At 43.0% G+C, this 24,184-nt stretch overlaps 1 protein-coding gene across 2 annotated transcripts in view; it reads right to left on the bottom strand.

The window, feature by feature from the left end:
- Positions 1–4,877: 4,877 nt before the first annotated feature.
- Positions 4,878–24,184, bottom strand: part of DCLK3 (doublecortin like kinase 3) — a 31,203-nt gene continuing 11,896 nt past the window's right edge. Inside the window, exons 1-5 of one of the 2 annotated variants that reach the window (XM_082192798.1) lie at positions 23,161–23,188; positions 16,142–18,021; positions 11,474–11,606; positions 9,525–9,692; positions 4,878–8,489 (exon numbers count right to left, since the gene is read on the bottom strand). In XM_082192798.1, coding sequence (XP_082048924.1) covers positions 8,293–8,489; positions 9,525–9,692; positions 11,474–11,606; positions 16,142–18,021; positions 23,161–23,173 — 2,391 coding nt within the window. In that variant the 5' untranslated portion in view covers positions 23,174–23,188 and the 3' untranslated portion in view covers positions 4,878–8,292. Of the gene's footprint in view, positions 8,490–9,524; positions 9,693–11,473; positions 11,607–16,141; positions 18,022–23,160; positions 23,189–24,184 lie in introns of those variants that run through there. The other variant, XM_082192797.1, reaches the window with a different exon arrangement.

The raw sequence follows: 24,184 nt of genomic DNA, 5'->3' as shown, positions 1-24,184 counted from the left end.
AAGAAAACACCTCTACAATTTCGGTGGTTTCCTTAGAAAAAGCTCAACAATTTTGGGATGTTCCTAAAAAAGAAAAAGAGGCTGAGCAACTGGTATTATGTGGCACCAGGTGTGGGGCTCGGCCAAAAGCAGGTTTGCAGAGATCACCAAACAGTGGTGCCATAAGATACCACTTTGGAAAGGGCTCACAAAGGCCGTAACCCCTTTGCAAAGGACAAGCTAGTGAACCTTTTTGAACCTGGCTAGTGGAAGGGTGGTGGACATAGCAGCCTGGCCGACTTACCAGATCCAAGACTACAGCCCTGCTATATGTGTTTATGCAAAATATTGCGTTCACTGGAGTTTAAAGGTAAAGGTAAAGGGACCCCTGACCATTCGGTCCAGTCGTGACCGACTCTGGGGTTGCGGTGCTCATCTCGCTTTATTGGCTGAGGGAGCCGGCGTACAGCTTCCAGGTCATGTGGCCAGCATGACTAAGCCACTTCTGGCGAATCAGAGCAGTGCACAGAAACGCCATTTACCTTCCCGCCGGAGCGGTGCCTATTTATCTACTTGCACTTTGACGTGCTTTCGAACTGGTAGGTTGGCAGGAGCAGGGACCGAGCAACGGGAGCTCACCCCGTTGCGGGGATTCGAACCACCGACCTTCTGATCAGCAAGTCCTAGGCTCTGTGGTTTAACCCATAACGCCACCCACTTACGCTCAAGTAAATGTGCAGAGAATTGCACCCTAAAAAAAGAGTGTATTTTAAGAACCGTTACTGACTGGCAGTCTCTGTTGATAAGAGTGACTATACTTACTATGACGACGACAGTGTTACTGAGAAATCATCCCATCTGATCTGAAACCCTTCTTTGAGAGATGTCGAAACTGACCCTGTAGAAATTATTTTTCACAGCAAAAGACTAAATTTCATAAATTGCTTCAATGGTTCAGAAGCGTCTAAAGCTTCTGTCTTCACCAAAGCAAGCTTGCTACCCTCCTGTTTAGCTGTATCCTCATTTCATTTATGGTGGTCGCCACCAGCTCATACATATTTAGACCCAGTCTTAACATCCAAATTGTTGCACTGTTCTGTGCGTTTGAGAAGTGGGAGCAAAAATAACACATTGCATTGTGAAATCACCCTGCTCAGGGTTCTAGACAGCCACACTATTTTCCAAGATAGTCCGTTCCACCAGTGTTAAGTTGTGGGTGAACATATCAGACGACACAGCAATTCTTCAAACTGCTCTTGTTTATTCACAGGCCAGAACTGAACTGAACTGAAGGGTTCAATCAGTCTGCTTATATAGAGCTCCACTACAATGCAACAGTAACTATCCAATCACTGAACGTCACTTTCAATCCCTTATTTGCATATGTGGACCTGAGTGAAAACAGTATCCCCCTGCTGGCCCAGGGTGAGAACTTCAGTACATAACAGCCAGCACCTTCCCCACCTGGCAGTCCACATTCTGTGGCCTCATTGTGACAGTCTAGAAACCCCTCCCTACAAATTAGGGGTCGTCCCCCCAGGTTTTTGTACTTCTGCAAATTTCAGGGTTCTCCCAAGACTGCCACTACTCTGTTGTGCATAAATGACCTTTTTGCTACACTCAAACAATGAGTTCACTAGCTAGAGAGAGTTAACAGGAGCTGCAGGAATCAAGAGAAGCATTGGCTGGCTGGCTTCAGTTTTCTCCCCATGATTTTTGCTTAGTGTTCACACACACACATCACAATGTGAGGGAAACCAGCTCAGCTCTCCCTGGCTGCAGGGACCAGCGAATCACAAGAGCAGGCGCCAGCAAAAATGAGAGGCGCAGACAACTTGGAACTGCAAGCAGTGGCGTAGTCGTAATTTTTGAGGAGCAGAAGCCTGCTGTAACAGAACCCACTAATATACTCTGAAGTCCTAAATGGTTGGATATAGGATCCCACGGAAAGAGAAAACAGTGTGCGGCATAATATATATTTATCAGGATCAAGTCACATGACTTTTTTCTATGCTAATCTGATGCAATATATAGTAAAACATGAAGGCCCCGCTATCACCTCACTCACTTCCCAGAGCTAAGGGTTCATCTGTTTTAACAGATTTTACGTATGTATAGCTAATTCATTTTAAAAAAATAAAAATTATACGTTTTAAGTGGGCTTTATTTTTATCTGTAAGCCACCTTGGGTCCTGCCAAGGTAAAACGCAGGATATAAATAAATATATTACAATAATATTCAGTTGCCCAGGCCCTTCAGCAGATGGTATCATTCCAGCTTAAACGTAAAGGGACCCCTGACCATTAGGTCCAGTCGTGGCCGACTCTGGGGTTGCAGCGCTCATCTCGCTTTATTGGCCAAGGGAGCCGGCGTACAGCTTCCGGGTCATGTGGCCAGCATGACTAAGCCGCTTCTGGCGAACCAGAGCAGCGCACGGAAACACCATTTACCTTGCACTTTGATGTGCTTTCGAACTGCTAGGTTGGCAGGAGCTGGGACCGAGCAATGGGAGCTCACCCCGTTGCAGGGATTCGAACTGCCGACCTTCTGATCGGCAAGTCCTAGGCTCTGTGGTTTAACTCACAGCGCCGCCCGCGTCCCTATTCCAGCTTAGCAGTGTTCAATTTGGATCAAAAAGTCTTACTATTTTTCAAAGTACGTGAATAGCAGATCTATTCACGTGTATGGCATTCCCACTGCCAGCTATACCATGCCCACTTGTTATAGCCAATAATGAAGGTAGCTACCAGAAACTCATCCCTGTTGGCTGCCTTAAATTGAGAGTCTCAAACCTGTTAAAGAGGGCAGGATCACATCCAAATCAGACACAGAATGAGCACGTAGGCAAGGAGAATGAAGAGCTGTGCAAGTGTCAGGTTTAGCTCTGGTTCCTTAAGTCTTTTGTCTGCCTAGTTCCGCCAGGAGTTAAGCAGCCCAAGAGAATGGCCGGGTCCTTTCTGGGCTGCCGGTGATACAAGGCACATTAGTCAATAATTGATTAGACAAAAAGTCTTTTCCTCCTCTGCGCTATGAAAAGTCTCAATAGGGTGCTTCTTAAAGGACAACAGAATGCAGCCTGCGCTCCAGACTGGCAGCAGCCCTGAACTTGAAAACCTGCCTTCGTCTTGCCCAACTATGACCTTTCAAAATTACCATGGCACAAAGCCGCCCACCTCCTTGGATCATTCACAGGTCTGAGAACTTTCATAAGCAGCTGAACTCTGCCGCAGACATCTAATCCACACTTAATTAAGGCAAGGCAGCTAGGAATCCTCTCTTAATACTGGAGGCAGAATTTCCATTTCAGGTCCATCCTAGCTTTCAAAGCTTTATTCCCCCACAGAGCAGGCCTGGAAAATACACCATCACAAAAATCTCGTTCTTTATATTCTTGCTGTACGAAGATGGGGCCGTTATCAGCAGTAGATTATCTTGTTTAGTTGTTCCACTTTCATAACCTAGGGTGAATAATTCTCTCTCCTCCCAGTCCTTTCTCTTTGCGTGACCAGGAAGCGATAGCCCCAGTCCCCAGGGATCATAAAAAAGGAATAAAGACTCTGGCAACGTGTTATGGAATTAAAATTAGGCCACAACTTTATTAAACTTCCGAATGTAGGAAGACCTTGGCTTAGGCCTTGGGCATGTATCCCTCCCAGCCCCACAGCTGGGGGAACTGGGGAACATCAGGGTAAATGGGATATGGGGGTGCACTGTGAGACACGTGAACCTCCAAATAATAACACTGAGAGGCAGGCCAGCCCCTGTTTGCCATTAAGTTCCCTGGGAACTGTAGCACCGCGTGTGATCCCGCAAAGGGCACCCACAATGTAAAGTGTGAGTGCTCATTATAGTTATGCAAGATGCTGATACTTTGTGCAGAACTTCAGGGGCCACACTTAAAAGTTTTTTGCATGAAGGACAAAACTTACACTTCTCGATGGAAAAAAGTCACTTTTCAAACAATCCAAACAGTCAAATAGGTGAAGCCCCATTAATAGCTTTCTGAAACAAAAGCTTAGAAGCAGGATTAGTCTAGATAAACTGACACAGATTGCCACTTGTGGGCCGAATAGATCATTGTCTCTGTTTTCAAGATAAGCAAATATGGCTGTTTCGTCATGGAAAACAGATGTTTTTCATTCTTAACTAAGATGAGGGGTAGAGTTTAATTTTGACACCAAAAGGAACACTCAGTGTATGGAGCTATCTCTCCTCTGCTTTAAATTATCACTTCATATTTCTTCCAGGTTGAGCTGGTACAAGCATTGAGCTGGGCTGGCAAGTTCCTGGAAAGATGGAGCAGGTAACTAAAATCTGGCAGGGGTAAATATTCACCCACACACGCTTTTCAATGCACTACAATAAACTCCCCATGTACTATATTTTGGACATGACTACGTCAGGCACATGAAGAATGAGCCTAGCTCTCCAGGTCAGGGCTTCCCAAACTGTGGTCTGCACATCACCAGTAGTCCATAAACTCGATTCAGGTGGTCCACGGTGTGTCTCTAAAAATACAACAGAGAGGAATGAAATATTAAGTGGTCTGCCAAAACTCTAAGCATTTTTCAAGTGGTCCATGGAGAGAAATGCCTGGGAACCACTGATCTAGCTTGTTTGTGAGAAGTGTGAACTGTCCCATTCTCAAAGTTCAAACATTAAAATCTAGTGGAAAGTATTTATATTATTAACTATCATTCGTGTTTTTAATCCCATTGCTATAAGTAATCAGGAATGTAAATCCATGTTGGCTTGATTAAGGCCCATAGCATTTACTATACACAGCTTCCTTCCTCAAAGTTCCCAAAACAAGCTTTCCCCACCGGAGGCTATTCCATAAAGAGAGAGAGAGAAGGGGGGGGGGGACTATTTAACAAACAGACACCACCAAGGAAGATATTCCTGAGTTTTTGTTTAATTTTTCAGTGTTACAATCTAGAACAGAAAAACAAGGGGTGAAAAGTTAAAGAGACAAAAAGAGTGCCGGCAAATTTGCAGCAGAGACCTGGCAACAGGCTTTGATTCCTCCCACCCCGTGAAACTGAAGATGGAGAAGGAACAAAGGCGAAGCTCTGGAGGAGTTGTATCGCAATCAGCCACTTCCATGCTCCATATCAATTACCACCCATTTCCATGCTCTAGCTAAGTCTACACATGTGGACCTGTTTCCTTTGTAAGTAGTAACCAGAGTTGCTGGGGAAATTGGAACTTTGTTCTGGAAACATGAAAAATTGGTTTCTCTAGAGTGAACATCAATTTGATTGATTGATTTGATTGATTGATTGATTGATTGATTGATTGATCAGTCTTCTTATTTCTCCCTGCATATCACTAGCTTCTCACAACATTATCAGAGATACAGACAGTCAAAACCAGGGACGGCTCAAGACATTTTGGCACCTGAGGCGAAAAACAAAATGGCGTCAACCTGCCCACCTGGGAGGAAAAGGTGAGCAAAGATCTACACCGGGAACAAGTGGGGAATAAATATCTACACCAGGAACAAAAGGGGGAGGGAAGATCTGTATTGGGGGAAAGCGAGGGAATCAAATCAACCATACTCAAAGTGGGAATCAAAGGCCATAATGGGGGAGAAGGGGGCCTGCTCTTAATCACACGAGGCAGGTACAGACACCCCCCCAGGAGACCCCAGAAGGCAGCCCCTGGTATTTCCTCCATAGCGGTGGGAAGAGACCTATTTGCTGAGGCCACTTCTATTCAACAGATCCGGCCTCCAAAGACCATGCTGCAGACATCGCTGTAAGCGATGCATTCCTTGGAGGCTGGATCTGCTGCCCTGCAGATACTGCCATCTGAGGCAGTCGCTTCCCCTTGCCTCATAGGTGGGCTGGCACTGGTCATAATTCAGTTAAAGGTAGAAGCTGGAGCCTGACGTGAAGGAGACAGAAGTGAGTGAGCAGGGCAGGGCAGATGGCAAAGCGTTTTTACCGAATCCAGCAACCCCAGTGGCGTTAGATGCTGATGTTGCAAACCCCCAGGGCTGGAATATAAGCAATATAAGAATTTAAAGTTTCCTGGTTGAAGTGCCAGACTCACTGCTAAAGTTTATGTTGAAGCAAGAAACACTCATATTGTTTTTTCTCTCATGGGATGTACAGAGCAACAACTTAAATATGATGTTCCAAAGAAAGTATGAGTAATTAAAGATTTGACTTGCATAATATTGGAAATATAAATATCTGTTGCAGCATAGATGTGTGGACTGACTGTGTTTGATACCATATCTAAAAGAAAAGGAATCTGGTTCTTATATGTTCCAACTCTTCACTATTTATAAGGGGATAAAATTTCTTAGGCTATGAAAATAATTCACATCCTATTAGCACAATATCCTATTAACCTTTCTCATATTTTCTATTAACGTGTCCAGAATATTATATTTTTATGTGTGTGTATTTGTGTATATCTATATATATCTATATATATCTAAATACACTTGAAACAAGGTTCCCCCATCCACAACACGTACAGGAAGAACTATCCCAGTTTGTCAACAATAAAGGATACGAATGCTTTAAATCTACAAAGAAAAATATAACACCAAGGCTGAATTCAATAGCCAGGATCCAAAGAACACGCAGCTCATTCTAGATTCCACGGAAGCTTTGTGCTTATGATTCTCAAACAGCCAATTGTGCCCCATGGCAGGCCTGGGAAACTGTATCCAGCTGGGGGCAGGGTCCTTAATAACCAAGTCACTGACAGGTGGGCAGGGAATTTCAAAGATAGGAACCAAGAGTGCTCTCTACGTGAGCTCCCAATGCTTCATTTATAGCCTGGTTTGAATTCAGGCCAGAGATACAAAGGAACAATGTCCCTGCAAAGGAAGAATTGAGAGCACACTCCCCTTATTTGTCTTCCTTTTCACCATAGCTTCTGCTTTAGCCGAGTTTCCTGCATTGCAGGGGAGTGGACTCCCTAAAAACTCCAAATCTTACAATTGTATGATTCTAGTTGCTGCTTGAACTTGCCCTTGCCTGACATCATATACAACATCAGACCAGGGGAAGGTGGTCGTGGCTTTGCTCCCAAAAAACTGGTAGGTTAAGCTCTGAAGCCTGGCAGATCTAACTAGACCAGAAAGTCGGAAGTTCCCTATCACTGCCCCTTGGCCAGCTGCCTTTGTAAATTGAGGACACTTTCCAAAAGGAAATACAGTGGTACCTTGGAAGTTGAACAAAGTCCATTCGACTTCCAAAATGTTCAGAAATCAAGGCAGGGCTTATGATTGGCTGCAGAAAGCTCCTGCAGCCAATCAGAAGCTTCAGAAGCCACATTGGCCATTTGGCTTCCAAAGAATGTTTGCAAACCAGAACAGTCACTTCCGGGTTTGCAATGTTCGGGAGCCAAAACGTTCAATTTGCAAGGCATTCGTCAGCCAGGGCACAACTGTATGAACATTTACTCTTTTAAGTAAAAAAAATGCCATTGGGCGCACACATTCACAAGTCCTCATGCACACTTAAAAGTAGTTCTTAGGATCCTGACCAGTATGTAAACTTATTAAAACATGTGGACGGATTACAAACAGAATCAATCTTATCCATTTAAGTTAACAGTTCAACAAGGACTTTGCAGGTAGCATTTTCCAAGTGAGTTCTATTTAAAATATGCCTCCACCACCACGCCGTGGCGTCTTCACTCCAAAGAAAAGGTGTAGGTGTAAAAGTTGGAAGCATTCAGAGAACTAGATGAACATTAAGGCAGCCTTTTGGTGCACGCAGACATACCAAAAAGAAAACAAGAACAAAAATCGCATATTTCATGGGCCAGAAACCGAAGAAGTTGCCTCATCCAAAGTCAGACCCACAGTGGATCTAGTTCAGTACTGAACACAATGACTGGCAACATCTCTCTGGGGCTTGAAGTCCTACCAGGAGATGCTCTGGGTTGAATCTGGTACTTCCTGCGTCCAAAGTAGATGTTCTGCCATGAAGCTATGACCAGCCCAGCTTCCTTCTGCATCTGGAGAGCCAGTGACAAACGTGCTAACCAGAAAACTGAAGGCCAATTCAGTCCTCCGCCAAAATATTTCAAGGCTGGGTTCCCAAGGTTGCTCAAACAGACTGTTCACCACCACCCCTGCCCCAAGTATTTTTTTAAAAAAAAAACAACTGTAGAAAGAAGGAAAAGGGGCACATAACATCACAGGAAACTAGCCAATCAGTTTGGGGGCACAGCAGGCTTTGTCTTCATACAGGAATAATGGATTTCCCCTGAGCTCAGTCCTTAAGAGTATATGATAAGTGTGCTTTTACAGTGGGCTCGTTAAGTACACCTGGATGCACCTTTTACGAGTCTTTGTTGCTAGCTTCAGCCTTGCGCTGGCTCAGAAAGTGGCGCTCAAGATTGATGGTCACCTCCCTCTGGAGGTTTCTGCTGCTGTTTTTCCCCGCTGTGTGGATCCACAGGTGCTGAAGAACTTGCTGGGCGGTGTAGCGCTTCTGGGGGTCAGTCACAAGGAGTCTGCTGATCAGGTCCTTTGCGGCTGTTGGGGGCAAGAACAAAGCAGTGAGCATGAGGTGGTTTGGAACAAACTGGAGAAATGGGTATCTGAAGAAGTGTGCATGCACACGAAAGCTCATACCAAGAACTAACTTAGTTGATCTTTAAGGTGCTACTGGAAGGAATTTTTTTATTATGGAGAAATGGGGTGACAGTTAACAGTCAGTATATAATAATAATAATAATAATAATAATAATAATAATAATAATAATAATTAATAATAATAATTTATTATTTGTACCCCGCCCATCTGGCTGGGTCTCCCCAGTTACTCTGGGCAGCTTCCAACAAAGATTAAAAATACACTAAAATGTCACACATTAAAAATTTCCCTGAACAGGGCTGCCTTCAGATGTCTTCTAAATGTCAGGTAGTTGTTTATCTCTTTAACATCTGATGGGAGGGCGTTCCACAAGGCGGGCGCCACTACCAAGAAGGCCCTCTGCCTGGTTCCCTGTAGCTTTGCTTCTCGCATTGAGGGAATAGCCAGAAGGCCCTCAGCGCTGGACCTCAGTGTCTGGGCAGAACAATGGGGGTGGAGACTAGCAGGTCTAATTCAGGCATCCCCAAACTCTGCCCTCCAGATGTTTTGGGATGACATGACAACTCCCATTACCCCTAGCTAACAGGACCAGTGGTCAGGGATGATGGCAGTTGTAGTCGCAAAACAGCTGGAGGGCCGAGTTTGGGGATGGCTGACCTATTTCATCATTCAACAGATACGGTGGCTGCAAACTCTACCACACCGAGTGAGACTTGTAGGCAGATCATGGGAGAGGTTTTTGCTGCCCGTGGCAATGTTAAGAGTAGTTCTCAAGGCAATTTTAAATACAGCATTTTCTTATCAGATCTAACCAAACTCATAACGCTAAAGTTTAATGGTATGTGCCCAAAAGACCAATGCAACTAAATTCTGCACTTCTCGAGAAAGACGGATGCCAACAACATAAATCACAGAACTGTCCAACACACACAGTCCTGGCTATCAACTCCCCAGTCTGCTTTTAAGAAACTTACCAGCCGAAATGTTGTCCCAGTATGGTGAGAGAAATTCATAATGCCCAAGTTGTATGATTCGAAACAGCTCCTCTTGATCTCTTTCGTGACTCCGGAAGGGGGGGAATCCACAAAGCAAAATATAGAGTATAATGCCAGTAGCCCACATGTCCACCTCTAGTCCATAGCCTATGGGAGCAGAAAGATAAATCCAGAATTTTTAACATATGCAACTAGTTTATAGGGAACAGCCGCTTTCATTAAAAAATGTAAATGAAATATTGGAGTAAAATGAAAAATCTCCTTTCAAATGGCACTGAGATTATACTCATGCAGTGCACATACATGCCTAGTTAGATGTAAGCTACATTGGTCTTCAATGGGACTTACTCAAATGGAAAGGTGCATAGTTGTCAAGGACTGGGCAAAGGAGGAGTGGTGGAGCAGGGCAGTGAGGAGGAAGAGTAAGACAGTATAGATTTACAACAGGGGTTTGAGGGTGGTTGCAACTCAGAGGCAGATGAGGGGGAAAGTTGGGAAATCATGGGAGAGCCAGAGCAACAACAGGCTGACATGTTGTCATTAGAAATCATTCCAGACGCTCCATCTCCCAGAACCCGGCGAGCCTTAAAAGTAGGAGAGCAAAGAGCTCAAAGACAGAGGGCATGTAGCAGCACCAGTAGAGGAGGTGATGATGATGATGATGACGAATAATAATAATAATAATAATAATAATAATAATAATGAGGAATCAGGAAATGGAAGAGAAGGGGGGTGGAGATCCACTCAGGACAATGCCATTATCCAAGAGGCTGGGTTCTACAGCCTCTCCCTGCAAAGACTGAAATAAAAAAGGACAGTAAGAAACTTTTCCTTGTCTTTATACTTTCCTGGGCAACCAGCCGGGAGCCGATGACAGCATCCTGACAATAGTAATGCAGTCTGTGTACTTCTTAATCTTTTTAAACTTGGGAATCCCCATTAAACTTTCTCTAGCTTTTCTCTCATCTCCCATTCCCGGGACAGCACCAATAAGAAGAAGAAGAAGAGGAGTTTGGATTTGATATCCCACTTTATCACTACCCGAAGGAGTCTCAAAGCGGCTAGCAATCCCCCACAACAAACACTCTGTGAGAGACTTCAGAAGCTGAGAAACTTCAGAGACGTGTGACTAGCTCAAGGTCACCCAGCAGCTGCACGTGGAGGAGCAGGGATGCGAACCCGGTTCACCAGATTACGAGTCCACCGCTCTTAACCACTACACTACCACACCACACAATAACCTGTTCTATAAGTAAACATACACAAAAGTTGTGTGCAAAGAATTTGCTGATGCTATATTGAAAGATTTACTAATACCAACACCACCTTTAGCAAAGAAATAGGATGTGCAGGGAATCATCGTAAGAATAAGCAGCAGTTTTTAAAACTCTCTTTTTTCCAAATCACATTAGGGTGATGGAGCAGTGAAGGTGCTGTCACTTCCGGCGGGGGGGGGGGGCGGTATTCAGTGACTGCATTCTTCCAAGATGCAATCCACCCTGGACTTTGCTAGAAAGCAAGGAAGATACGACTTGCTTCAGGTATCTACCCTTTCTTAGAACATCACATCATGCTACAAAGCCAAGAGGGAAGATTGCCCTACAGCTTACAGAGCAGTGGTTTTCAAGCAGATTTTCAAAAGAAACCCAGTACGGCCTATCCATCAATTCTAACACTATTAAGGAACTGAATATGGAGAAGTGGGATACATAAAAAGGTAAAAATAAGCTAGTGGTGATCCCAATATCCTAGAGTATGTTTATCTGCCCTGTACAAGCTCTCATCCAGAAGACAGCAAACTGTTGGAAAAAATAATGAGAAGCCCAATTATATTTCTTGTTCAATACTGCATCTAACAAATATTTGGATAATAGGACAATGCACTAGGTTACTTGGAGCATATTAAAAGAGTTAAACTTTATATTCACCAGTCTCAGCCAGTATTTCAGGAGCAACGTAAGTTGGAGTTCCACACACGGTGAATATGGGTTTGGTCACCTGTTTTGCAAGGCCAAAATCTGCTAGTTTCAATGTGGTAGTTTTGTCTGGATTACGCTGGACCTGTGAAGGAACAAAAAAAATTCAGAACAAGCTGCACCTTAAGAATATAAGAAAACAAATAACTTTCGCCTTAACACAAACTTAACACGGGCTTTCCAAATGAAGAGCAGCATTTATTTTTACAGCACATGGAGGTGGGAAAAAGCACATCATATATACGGTAGCTGGCTGTCACTTGTGAGCTTTCCCTTGCCACACACTGTGATGTCATGAAGTGGTTATAAACATATTTGCTGGTTCACAAAAAGTCCACAGATAAGATTCCCCCCTGCCCATTTATTATTATTATTTATTATTATTATTATTATTATTATTATTATTATTATTAACACTGACCCTGTAGTTTAAGTAAGCGACTATACTTCATCAGGCCTTTCCAAGCGGGGGTTTTAATACCTTGGCCAGTGTTCTGGAGCAATGATCATAGCTTAGTGGTAAAGCTTTGAATATGAAAAGGTCCCAGATTCAGTCTCTGGACTCCAGATACAAAGCATATTGGGGAAAACATCTCCCAAGGATTCTGCGGAGATTAATTTCAGTCAGAGTAGGCTATAATGAGCTGCTAGATGAATCATTTGTACAAGGCAGGTCCTTGTAACTGTTATAAGAATTTTAACGTCTTCTATATAAAATAGATGTTCATAAATGTACCAAGCAAGCACATACAAATATGTAAACCACCGGTCTGAAACCCACAGAAAAGTCCTGAAACCATTTTCTCTCTCCCAAAATGACCTCAAATATTTCTCTGCAAGGTCGAAGGAAATGGGAAATCTCCCCATGGTCTCTTTCACAAATCCTGCCTTAAGGGCACATTTAAGATATGAATAGGGTGTGGGCCTGTGACTTTAATTCAGAACTGGGTAACAAACGAGTGGCCAAAACCCAGATAATGCAATCAGGTAACTTGCCAGACAGTAGACAAACATTGCACTCAGATTTCTGTTGTAGACCGCCTTTTCTGTGATGTAGGTATGATGTATCGGGGGGGGGTGTATTGGGCTACACCCCTTCTGTGATGTATGTATGATGTTTCTGGGGGTGGTGTTGGACTCCAGGCCGGGCAATTAAAAATGTCTATATAAGGGCTTGCGCGCATGGCTTGGGGTTGTTGTTCCTCCTCCTCTCTCCTGCGCATGGGGAAACACCCTGTTGCAACTGTTAATAAAGATCAGGCTTACTTGCTGCTTTGCTTCTCAATATTCTCTGGGTGGTCTCGTGTTATTTTCTCCTACCGATAGAGAACCTTCAAAAAGGACTCTATATGGGTTCTTGGGTACCCCATAAGGGAAAAGGAGCAGTTTTTTTTACTTATATCATAACTATATCTCAAATGACAGAATTATATTCCAAATTACAGTATGAATTTATGTGCGAGTCCTTACAGTTACCTGGTTAGCAGGTCACTAGTGATTTCAGGGAAAGAACAAGTGCCCACAGCTGCACGCTTCAAATATTTGCATTTCTCTATGCTGTATCTCTTTACAACACAAGATGGCAATACTACATTATTATTTCAAAACATTTGCAGGAACTAGACTCCCTCTATATTCCCAGGCCTGCATAAAAACAATGGAACAGCACAAAGCCTTGTCAATACAGTGGTACCTCGGGTTACATACGCTTCAGGTTACAGACTCCGCTAACCCAGAAATAGTACCTCGGGTTAAGAACTTTGCTTCAGGATGAGAACAGAAATTGTGCTCTGGAGGCGCAGCGGCAGCAGGAAGCCCCATTAGCTAAAGTGTTGTTTCAGGTTAAGAACAGTTTCAGGTTAAGAACAGACCTCCGGAACAAATTAAGTTCTTAACCTGAGGTACCACTGTATTCTTTTCTCTATAACCGCTTAAGCTTCTATTAGCACCTAGGTGTAATCTCCATTTCCAAGCTTGCTATTGTCAAAGAAACTGAAGTGTGTGTGTGTAATGCAAATTAATCTCAAGTGTGGAAAGTGGTGGATTCTCCTTCCTTGGAGGATTTTAAGCAGAGGTGGCCATCCGTCCTGGATGCTTTAGTTGAGATTCCTGCAATGCAGGGGGTGGGTCTAGACGCCCCTCAGGGTTCCCTTCCAACTCTACATTTCTATGATTCTATAACTGGCAATGTGTTTCATCCTTTGCATTCTCTTTTGCACAATTTTGCGTGGGCGAGGGGCTGAAATGCTGTGCAAAAGCATTATCAGAACGTTTATTAAGCAGGTGGTGTCGGGTGATTCAAATTCAAAGGAAGAATCAGGCAAACTAGACGGAAGGAGGGACTTTAACTAGCAAATATATTCATATAACGGAGAGAAGAACTACAGGCAAATGCCTCATCAGAAACAACTGGTTCCACTTGTCAGCCTCTGCCCATCTACCCACATATCCATGCCCACTCCCATCACGGATGGACCTCAAATACCTTGGCCTTCCCAGTTCTACACCAAGGGTGCTTTTACTGGGATGAGGCAGACTGCTGGTGGTGGTCCTTGCCTCCTGTCTTCCTTTTCCTGGTACCCAACCGCACATCCATCTTCGCTGCTAATCACTAGAAAGGCCCCACCACCTCAATTTACCTATGTGGCCGTTTTCAGCAGAGAGGAGGGGGAAGCCAGCCTAGATGAGAGCTACAGACTACCAGAATCTGCCTGCTCTGCCTCCTGTTACAACAAACAGTTAAATCAACATTTCTTACTCAGATGCATCAGGTATGTGTTTTGGATGGGGGACGTTCAGGTTTCTGGTTCGCTAGGAAGGCTTTCTGTCTGAGGGAGGCTATAAATCTGCTATTTATTGTTTCAGCTTCCTTGAATTTTCAAGCCCTGGGTACAGAAAATCAATCTCAGAGAAAGGGGGTGGAAGAAGAAGTACGGCTGCGAGTTTGAGAGGAGATATGTGGGAGGAAAAGAGATGTAATCACTGAACTTCAGTATCACAGACTAAAAAGAAAGAGACAAAAACAAATGAGGTGCCAGTACATAAGGTATCTGTTCTTGTCAGTATATTTTTCCTTGCAAGTACGAGTTATTCTCTTATGAAACTTGTGGATTTTTCGTTAAAGAACAAAAGCAAAGCCAGGGAGCCACACAAAAGCTGTTTAGTGTGCCTATTTACCTTTAAGTTAAACCTTTAAACACCACCAAGGGCCTTCTAGTGGTTCCCACACTGCAAGAAGTGTCACTACAGGGAGGGTCTTCTGGGTAGTGGCACCCACCTTGTGGAACGCCCACCCAACAGATGTCAAGGAGATGAATAACTGCATAACTTTTAGAAGACATCTGATGGCAGCCCTGTATAGGGAAGCTTTTTAATGTATGTTTTATGTTTCTATATACAGTGGAACCTCTACTTACCACCATAATCCGTTCCAGCGGCCCGTCCTTTACGTGAAATGGGTCACTGGTAGAAGTGCCGTTATGCGCATGAGCAGATGGTGGCAGCTGCTTCTGCGCCTGCGTGTATCGCGGCAAACCTGGTATTTACTTCCGGGTTTGCCACAGTTCACGACTTGGATCGGGCCCAAGTAGAGGCAGTCGTAAGTAGAGGTTCTACTGTATGTTGGAAGCCGCCCAGAGTGACCAGGGCGACCCAGTCAGATGGGCAAGGTACAAACAATAAAATCGTTGTTGTTGATGTTGTTGTTATTTAAATTTCTATGTTGCCCTTCGTCAGAGGATGGCAGGGTGATTTACAATATAAGAACACAAATATATGTAATATGGTAACAAACAAAAACTGTACCCCCAGCATCTAGTATAGCTAGGCAAGACCTAGAATAATGTGCTCTGAGGGAGTCTTCACATTATAGGGCCCGAAGACTTAAGAATCTCTCCATATGTGCACAAACTAGAGAGAACCACAGCCGGTCAGAATCTCCATGCAGGATATACCCATATCAAACAGGTATTTATAGCAAGCTTGTAAAAAGCCACTTGCCTGAGAAAGGTACAAGTTACCTACCGATGAGAGGGCACAGAGGAAGTTTTGTATACTGAAAGAGGGTTGATTATTGTTAATGTTCAAGGTGTCACTATAGCTGACACTAATTAGCAACAGAAGGATGGATAGGCAGGCCAGTAATGGTGTTGTGGGATAGTAGTTTTTGTGGACTTATTTGCAAGGGTGGTTTATAAGCATTGCACGTTGCATTTTTAGTACCATCAACGTACAACTCTGAGTGCAAAATGGTGCCAGTTGTGTCCCAAGCAAGGATATTAGTAGTTATTCCACGTCTCTCATTCCAGAAATAGCATCCCAATGTTCACACCCTACAGTGTATCTTCCATTTCCTGAAAATTAGTATTTTTGTCCAAAAAGACATACCCAACAAGTACAACCCCTCAGTTGTATATTTTATTACTATTATTATTATTATTATTATTATTATTATTATTATTATTATTATGATTGATTGCTTGATTGAATTTATATACCACCCTAGACCCAGAGGTCTCAGGGCAGTTCACAGAACTAAATCAGAATATAATACCACAAAATATATAATAATTAAAAAAAACCTATAAATGCCCCCCCACACACACATTTCTCAATACTTACCAGAAGATTTTCTGGCTTAAGATCTCTGTGGACAATGTTCTTGCCGTGAATATAGACGAGCGCTTCGCACAGATCAGTTATCATGAGAGCAGCATCACGTTCTGTGAATTTCACACTCTCGATTATGGCATCAAACAGGTCCCCACCGGGAACGTACTCCAAGATTAGGTATATTTCTGCATCGGTTTCAAATACTTCAATCAAACTGACAATGTTTGGGTGGGAAAGGCTCTTTATGATCAGTATTTCATTTTCAAGCATGTCTTCCTTCCCTTTCAGCTTGGACTTATCGATGATTTTCATAGCATAGTTCTGATTAGTGCTGCGGTGATGACACTCCATCACAACAGCAAAGTTCCCATCTCCAATGGTTCTGCCAATCTCATAGCTCTTCTCCACATCTGCTCTGCTTGAGACATCATGTCTCAGCTTCGCGTCACTGGCCCTACGCGTCTTGTTAATCTCTTTGACGACTTTATGTTCTTCCTCCCTTTCATGCCTAATCAGTTCAACCTCACTATGACCTACTTTCTCTTCTCCTCCATTAGCTTCCTCCTTCGGTTTCCGTACCTCTTCCTTATTCCCCTGAATTTTCAATGGTTTTTCAGTATCTGTCCGAGAACCCTTGATCAACCAACAGCTTTGGTTCACTCTAGAACACTTTCGGTGCTCCTTCTTCAATTCATAGGCATCTCCTACTATGGTACGCTGACTTTCGATGGGCTTCATCTTTCCCAGTTCTTCATCATGATTCTTATGGCTTTCCAGAGCTTGCTCTCTGTCAACGCTCCTTTTTTGCTTCTCCGAGTCTTTTTTGGCATGGCTGAGAGGGGCTGTCCAGGTACTTTGACAAGCAGAGTCGTTCCATGTAATTTTGCCCTCTTCTGCTGAGCTTTCTGACAATTTCCTGCAATTTCTCAATTTCACTGGCCTTTCTACATGATATCTCTGACATGTTCTCATACTCAAGTCCCTGCTCTCAAATGGAAGATCAGTCTGTCTTTCCTTCTGCAATTTTTGCCTGAGTTCCCTTTCTCTTTGGCACTTCTCACACCTCACTATCATGTCCAAACTCTTTTCTGCTTCACTTTCAAGGCATTTCTCTTGATTAAAATATCTCTCGCATTCTCTCGCTTTTCTAGATGGCTTTGCATCTTGCTCTTCATTCCAGTTATCTCTGACCCACCTCTTTTTGGTCCTCACCTTCTCCTCTTGCCTGACCTTGGTCTGAACTTTCACTTCATGCCTATTAATTAGTTTAGGAGATATGGCATCCAGACAGTTCTTGGCAGCTATGGGCTCAAGGCTCTTTTCCAGTTTGGAAGACTTTTCATACAGCCTGTTTTTGGGTTTCTGAGTTTGTTCCCAGTTTTGTGTGGTTCCAGTGCGGGGTGCATAGGGGTTGTCAGGGAAAAGCTCTTGGATTGCTGCCTCCAGGTTCTTCGGGGTTAGCTGTTCCTTTCCCATAGCTATAAAGGCATCGCCTTCTCTAAAGAAGTCAGAAACACTTCTGATTTCCCTTCCCTTCAAATTATACAGTTTTCTCACACGGTCATTCTTCCAGCGTGGAAACCCAAGGGCTTCTGAGATGTCAGCGATCAGTTGTTCAAATGTCTGGACAGATCGGCGATTTAGGAGCAGCGTTATCTTCCTCACTGTGTGCCCACAAGGTTTTACGACAGTGACAATCCTCGGCTTCACTGGGCTGTTCTCGGAATGAATTGTGTGGAAACCAGTCCGGGAATTAATAAATGGGGAACTGAAACAGTTTGTACCAAAGAACGGCTTCCCAAAACTTCCACGGCCAATTGGTGGGCAAGTGCCTTGTAGTCTTCTCTCCGTTATGCAGTTTAAAGAGTGGTCAAAAAATCCTCGAGGTTCTGCAAAAGAAAAGATAGCCATTCAACTTTTGTTCCCCACGAACTTCTAGTGAACATTTTCTGCAAGGTGGGTGGGCCTAATACACAAAAACTAAGACACTCAGACCAAAGAGCTGCTGTTAACTGATCCCTATTAGCATATTCATATCACTTAACATGTCCCTTTATATCAGGAATACGTTTGTCCAGTTTGGAACCCCAATTTTCAAGGGAGATATTGACATGTGTTGTCTCGCACCCAAAATAGACTGTGAGGCATTTGAATGGCACAGAGAGATCCAAAATATGTATTAGAAAGCCAGTGGTGTGAATTTAAAGTCTGTTTCCAAGTGTTTGTGCCATGTTGAGCTTGGTGGGTTTTTTGGCTAACTTTCATTGGAATATTTTCTGGTGGAGAAAAACACACTATAAAACCAAGTACCATAGATCTGAACAAACAAAAGTTGTCCACAGAGGACTTTTGGAACACTTGTAAGTTAAAACCCAGTGGCCACAACACGGCAATTGGAGGTTTAGGGAAACAAAACACATTTCAGTACCCTGTTCTACTTTTAAGGCTATTGGTGGGAGGCAGCCCTCAAGACTTGCTGATTTTTCCCCAGCAGCCTACATCAATATAGAAAAGATATTTCTCCCAAGAAAAGGAGTCAATTCAAACAAAGCATCCGCTCCCAAAATAAAAGGCAGGAAGGGAATTCAAACTCTTCTAAAATAGAAACCAGCATGTTTTTGGATTTCAAAGAACGTCATGCACATCTCTAACTCAGAAGTTCTTATAGGCAAGGTCACTGCGAATATCACAATCCCCTCTATGGAAACAATGCAAAGAAAAGTGATAAAGTCATTTTTCTACCACAGCATGACTTTGGTGCTGCAGTAAAAATACAACTTAGTCATTCTGGCCTGTGATTTATATAGTTATAAGCAGTGCTATTTTTCTAGAAAAAGAGGTGCTGGAAATCGCTTGTTCTTTTATAATGGCAATGGCACCCACCTGAGAGAGGCCGGAACTGAGTTTCAGCAAGTTCTGGCTGAAAAAAAGCCCTGGCTATAAGCATATAGAGTAGTTCTTCCAACTCCAGAGATACTATAGTTGTAAAGTTAGGACATGGACTAACTGATTGCTTCCAGTGATTTCTCTCTTTTCCTAATCTAGTGGAACCCCTTGGCCTACCACAGTCAACAGGCTAGCTACATATACAACTGAAACACCCATTATTTGAGCTGGAAGCACCGAATGCCTCTGAAACCCCAGTCTTTAATAACTTTTGACAACGTCCTAAGTCAATAACATCTTTACATTGAACCTTAATGGACAAGACAACTTGACCTCAATGAAAAGAGAGAGGATTGGTCAAATGGAATATCGGGTACCTGGAAAGCAATGCTGGCATCCATGAGATTGATCTCTCTGGGTATCAGGCTGGGCCTTATACAGTGAAGAGTCATATTCAGAGCTTACCAAACCCCACAATGGCTTTCCCAAAAAGATATGAAGCACAGGCAATGTTGCCCATGTGCTACCCACTCAGAGATCATGTGTGGTCCTGCCCTAAAATTACAGACTTTGGGGCAGAGACTGTCAGCCATTTTAATATATCTCAGATAAATATCTGAAGTTCAAGGACATCAATATCTTGTGAAATTATATTCCAACCCTATGGAACCTGATGGAGGGACAAAAGGCCATTATGGTGGATAAGCATTCCGGTACTGTAAAAAATCAATCATCCTCTTCAATTGCGCAGTGATCAGAGAATATGACCACCCTAGCTCCATAAAAGAAAGTAACTTTTCAAAAATGGAAACAGGAAGGGAAATTCTTAGATATATGCTATGTTTACATAAGGTTGTATAAAAGGTGTTCTGTTAAATTGTGATTGCCAACTGAGGGTCCCCAAACCTCTTATTTCAGTATATTAAAAATGTAAATTCTAAAAAGTGATGCTGTGAAGGACTATGTAATTGGTCAAACCTGCCAAACAGGTCTTTCTTTGTTCTTTTTTTTAAAAAAGTGGCCAAGTACAAGAGACTTGTTGGAGACCCTTCTGGCAGGGAGAACAATTTGGAAATTGGCTGCAGAATGCGCAAACTCAGTGTCTGTTTGGAAGAAGCAGTTTAGTTAAATTAAGATGAGAGAAAAAGGTGGACTGCTTTATGCAATGATCCGACAGGAGTTTGTGGTTTCACTTGGAATTTGAAGAGGGAGCAGTGAATTTAGGGCATTTGCTTGTGTTAAGTGGTATATATTCCCCTATGCTCAGCCTGTATATATGTGTATATAAATCACCAACACAAACGCCACAAACACTAGAAAGTCTCCTCCAGTGACCTCGTTCCAAGGGAATAGGACCTGCGTACACTGTGCCCCTTGAGTTCTCATCATTTGGAGAACTGGGACACATGCAAAATATTATGAACCCAGCTGTACACTGGTATGTCAGTATTAGTCCTGATCAGAACACACTCCTATTTAAAAGGGCTAACGACAAAAGTTTAAGAACATTGCCCATGGAGGTAATGCTACATTTTCACAATAGCACACACACAAAAACCGGTAGCCTCTTTGTTTGTGAAGTTATATCTGAGAGAGTTTCTGTAATGCCTGGAGACGTTTGAAGCCAGGGAAGTCTGTGTAACTCTGCTTGAGATACACATTGACTGGTTTAATAAATTAATTGAATGTAAGTTGTTGAACACACTTCTCTACAGGGAGGGTGAGGTTTTACTGTCTCTTATAAATTATTGTTCCTACACATGACCAAAAGAATAAATGGTGCCAAGCAGCAAAAACTATGGAATAGACAATGCAAAATCAGAAAATTCAAGCAAATCCATGTGTACGTTTTATACTGGCTGCAGAATTTGGCTTCTCTTCTCAAATGTAGTGTAGTGTATATGATTTTTGTTGAGGGGGATACATGCAAAAAAACCTAAGAATTCAGAGTCAAAATTAAAAAATTCCTTCCAGTAGCACCTTAAAGACCAACTAAGTTAGTTCTTGGTATGGGCTTTCATGTGCATGAATCATACCAAGAACTAACTTAGTTGGTCTTTAAGGTGCTACTGGAAGGAATTTTTTTATTTTGACTATGGCAGACCAACACGGCTACCTATCTGTAATAAGAATTCATAAACATGGTTCTCAAAAGAGAAATACTTTATCCCTCACAGCCTAGGCATAACACCCATATTTGAATTACATACCCCAACTTTAATATGTGCTAAGTCAATACATGAACCCTCTTCAGATTTTCAGTGTAGTCTGACCAATGTGCATGGGTTGGAGAAGAGGAATATGGCGGCAAGACTCCACCTCGCACCTAAGCATGTACATTTAAAAATCTGAAGAGCACCTGTGAGCACACAAGTAAATGCAAGTAGGTACCTCTATACACAATCGGGAGCTTTGACTTTCACCAAGTTCCCGATTACGCAGAGAAGTCCGAATGTACAGTCTTAAGGGGTGAAACTTCTTCATCCCGCATGTTCATTGTACGTATGTTAAAAGGTCCCAAAGAGGGCCTTAAATTGAGGCCAAAAATATCAGTTCACCTAGGCTTGCCAACGTTTCTCACAAAGAGTATAAAAGTTTGAAAGACATACCCAACAGACAGAGGAAGCCTTACAAACAGGAAGACACTCTGGGCATTTCTTGCATGACTTTCTTGAATCACTTGAGACTCCTGCTCAAATACATGCAAAAAATTCTACCAGGTACTGGGGTGCCATCGGGGGGACTGGGGAGATTGAGGCACCCCCAAAAATTCAAGCAGGGGAGCAGGTCCCGCATAGCTGCGGTAGTCTCCGCTGGGCCCTCCCACAGCGGTCCCCATCGGGCCTTCCTTGTGGCCACAACGGACCCTGCTGGTCCCCCTTCCAACACGTGACATCACACATGTGCAACAAGCCCCCCAAAAGTTGGGTGGAACCCAGCACGTGCGCTGGGGCACAAGGATAACTATTTTGAGCCAGACATGCCATTTTGTTTTTAAAACAGCGAAGCCAGTCCTTTATATTCCTGCTCCAATTCATTGAAGGTGGGGTCAGGGGAAGAGAGGCTTTGTTAGATTTAGAGAGGGGGGGAATTTCTATTACTAATAGTTTCTCAGGTAGAAAAACCCTTCAAAACACATTCTTATTATGCACAAGGCCTTTGAAAGAGCATAGCTACCAAAAAACGACGTTTGAATTTATATCACCAGTGGTCCGTTATTTATTTCCTTATCATGCAAAAGACCTTTCATCGGCTAATTTACGAGGCTGGTGACTAAATTGCAAATGACTTTGATTCTTGCCCCTTCCCCAACTAAAGTTAGTGCATTAATCCCAACGATACTAAAATTATAGTACACAAAGGTATGCAGTATGACAGACCCACAAATCACTGCATACAAGTATGTGTAAAAGCAGGCTAAAGGAAGGACACACTGGCATATGTATGCCTCAGCTGAGCACAGTTCAGAACAGCCCTTCTTACGACATGGCTCCCTTGCGTAAACGTACACAGGTTTGCAATGCGCAAGTAGCCATTATCTGTAAGGTGTAACTTGAGTCTTTTAGAACTGTATTGACTTCGATCTCTTGTTCCTTAAAGTAAATTATTCACAACGGCAACTTGCAAGGCCAATGTACACTGTGTGTGCACGAGACTGTACAGGAAGGGGGAGCAAAGAAGGCAGGACACTACACAGCAAGTGTATTGAATTAGTCAGATGGAAACAAAATGTGACCACAGGCATCCTTTTACAGCACGTGAATTTCACACTGGCATTGTTTACCGGCACCTTAGAAATGGAATCCTGCCTTCTTAGCCTAGGTCAGCAAGCAGAAATAAAAGCCAGCAATGAGGGACTTAAGGAAGCAAAAATTAAGGTTTTAAATTTTTAAATTTAATATAAAATTATTAAAATGGAGGGAAATGCACACAGGAGCAAATCTGAGAGCTCAAATATACTTTTATCCATCTAAGAATGCCCTATTTAGTATGCAGATACAGAATTAGTACAACTGGTTTTGCAGCAGCTTATGAACACAACCAAGACATCAAGATTTCACGCAATGTGGGGCTTCCCACCTAACCCACAGTTTTCCAAGATCAAATTTAAGATAGATACTTCCCTGCACGTATTTACTTACCTAAGCTAACCATTCTGCAATGGATAAATCCAGATTTGTCCAGGGTCTGGAAGGCGGGGGAAACCATCTGTGTTGAGAGCTTGAGAGGTTACTAGTATAACCTGAGACTAACTCCTGTCTGAAGAAGAGTTCATTGTAACCTGAACCTGCCAAAACAGTTCAATTCACTGCTTCAGTCTTGTCTCTTGTAGCTCTGTACCAATTTAATGCTGGGTGTCAATCAAATTTAAGAAACCGGAGCAGACCAGAGAGTTGCATCCACTTCCTTAACTGTGATTAAAGCAGAAGGTGGAAGCGCATCTGCTCTAACTGTGGTTAAGGCTGCCCAAGGGCAAATGCAGATGTACCAATTTGCCACATGGCTGATGCTGGAGAGCAAAATCCCATCTTTAGCCTTCCCCTCTGTCCTGCATATTTCAGCAGACATCTCCTCGGTCTGAAATGAAGTCTAGACTACATTTACATTTTATGTTATTATTGAAACAGGAAAGAATAACTGAATGTTACAAGTGCTAGACATAAGCAAATATTTAAACCTTTCAATACACACACACACACCCCATGTGCAACACTAATCTGAAATATTATTAAACTTCTAATCTGAAAACCTGGTTCTTTAAAGACAACTCTACTCACAAGACTCTATAGTTCAGGGAATATACCTCCTCTGTTCTTTTATCATGTGTCCTGGATCGCTAATGCAGATGACCAGTTTACAAGTGGTTAACCCCCAAGCCTTGAGCACTCTTCAGAATGCAAGTGAGGCAAGAAAAAAATTCAAGTGACCAAGCAAATTCCATGGTTGCCAGACTGCTTACAGTGGTACCTCGGGTTACATACGCTTCAGGTTACATACACTTCAGGTTACACACTCCGCTAACCCAGAAATAGTGCTTCAGGTTAAGCACTTTGCTTCAGGATGAGAACAGAAATCGTGCTCCAGCGGCGTAGCAGCAGCAGGAGGCCCCATTAGCTAAAGTGGTGCTTCAGGTTAAGAACAGTTTCACGTTAAGTACGGACCTCC

Source organism: Podarcis vaucheri (assembly GCF_965113315.1).
Source record: "Podarcis vaucheri genome assembly, chromosome: 12".
Lineage (NCBI taxonomy): Eukaryota > Metazoa > Chordata > Lepidosauria > Squamata > Lacertidae > Podarcis > Podarcis vaucheri.
The sequence above is the reverse complement of the archived record's forward strand: the minus strand, read 5'-3'. Positions and strand labels throughout refer to the sequence as shown.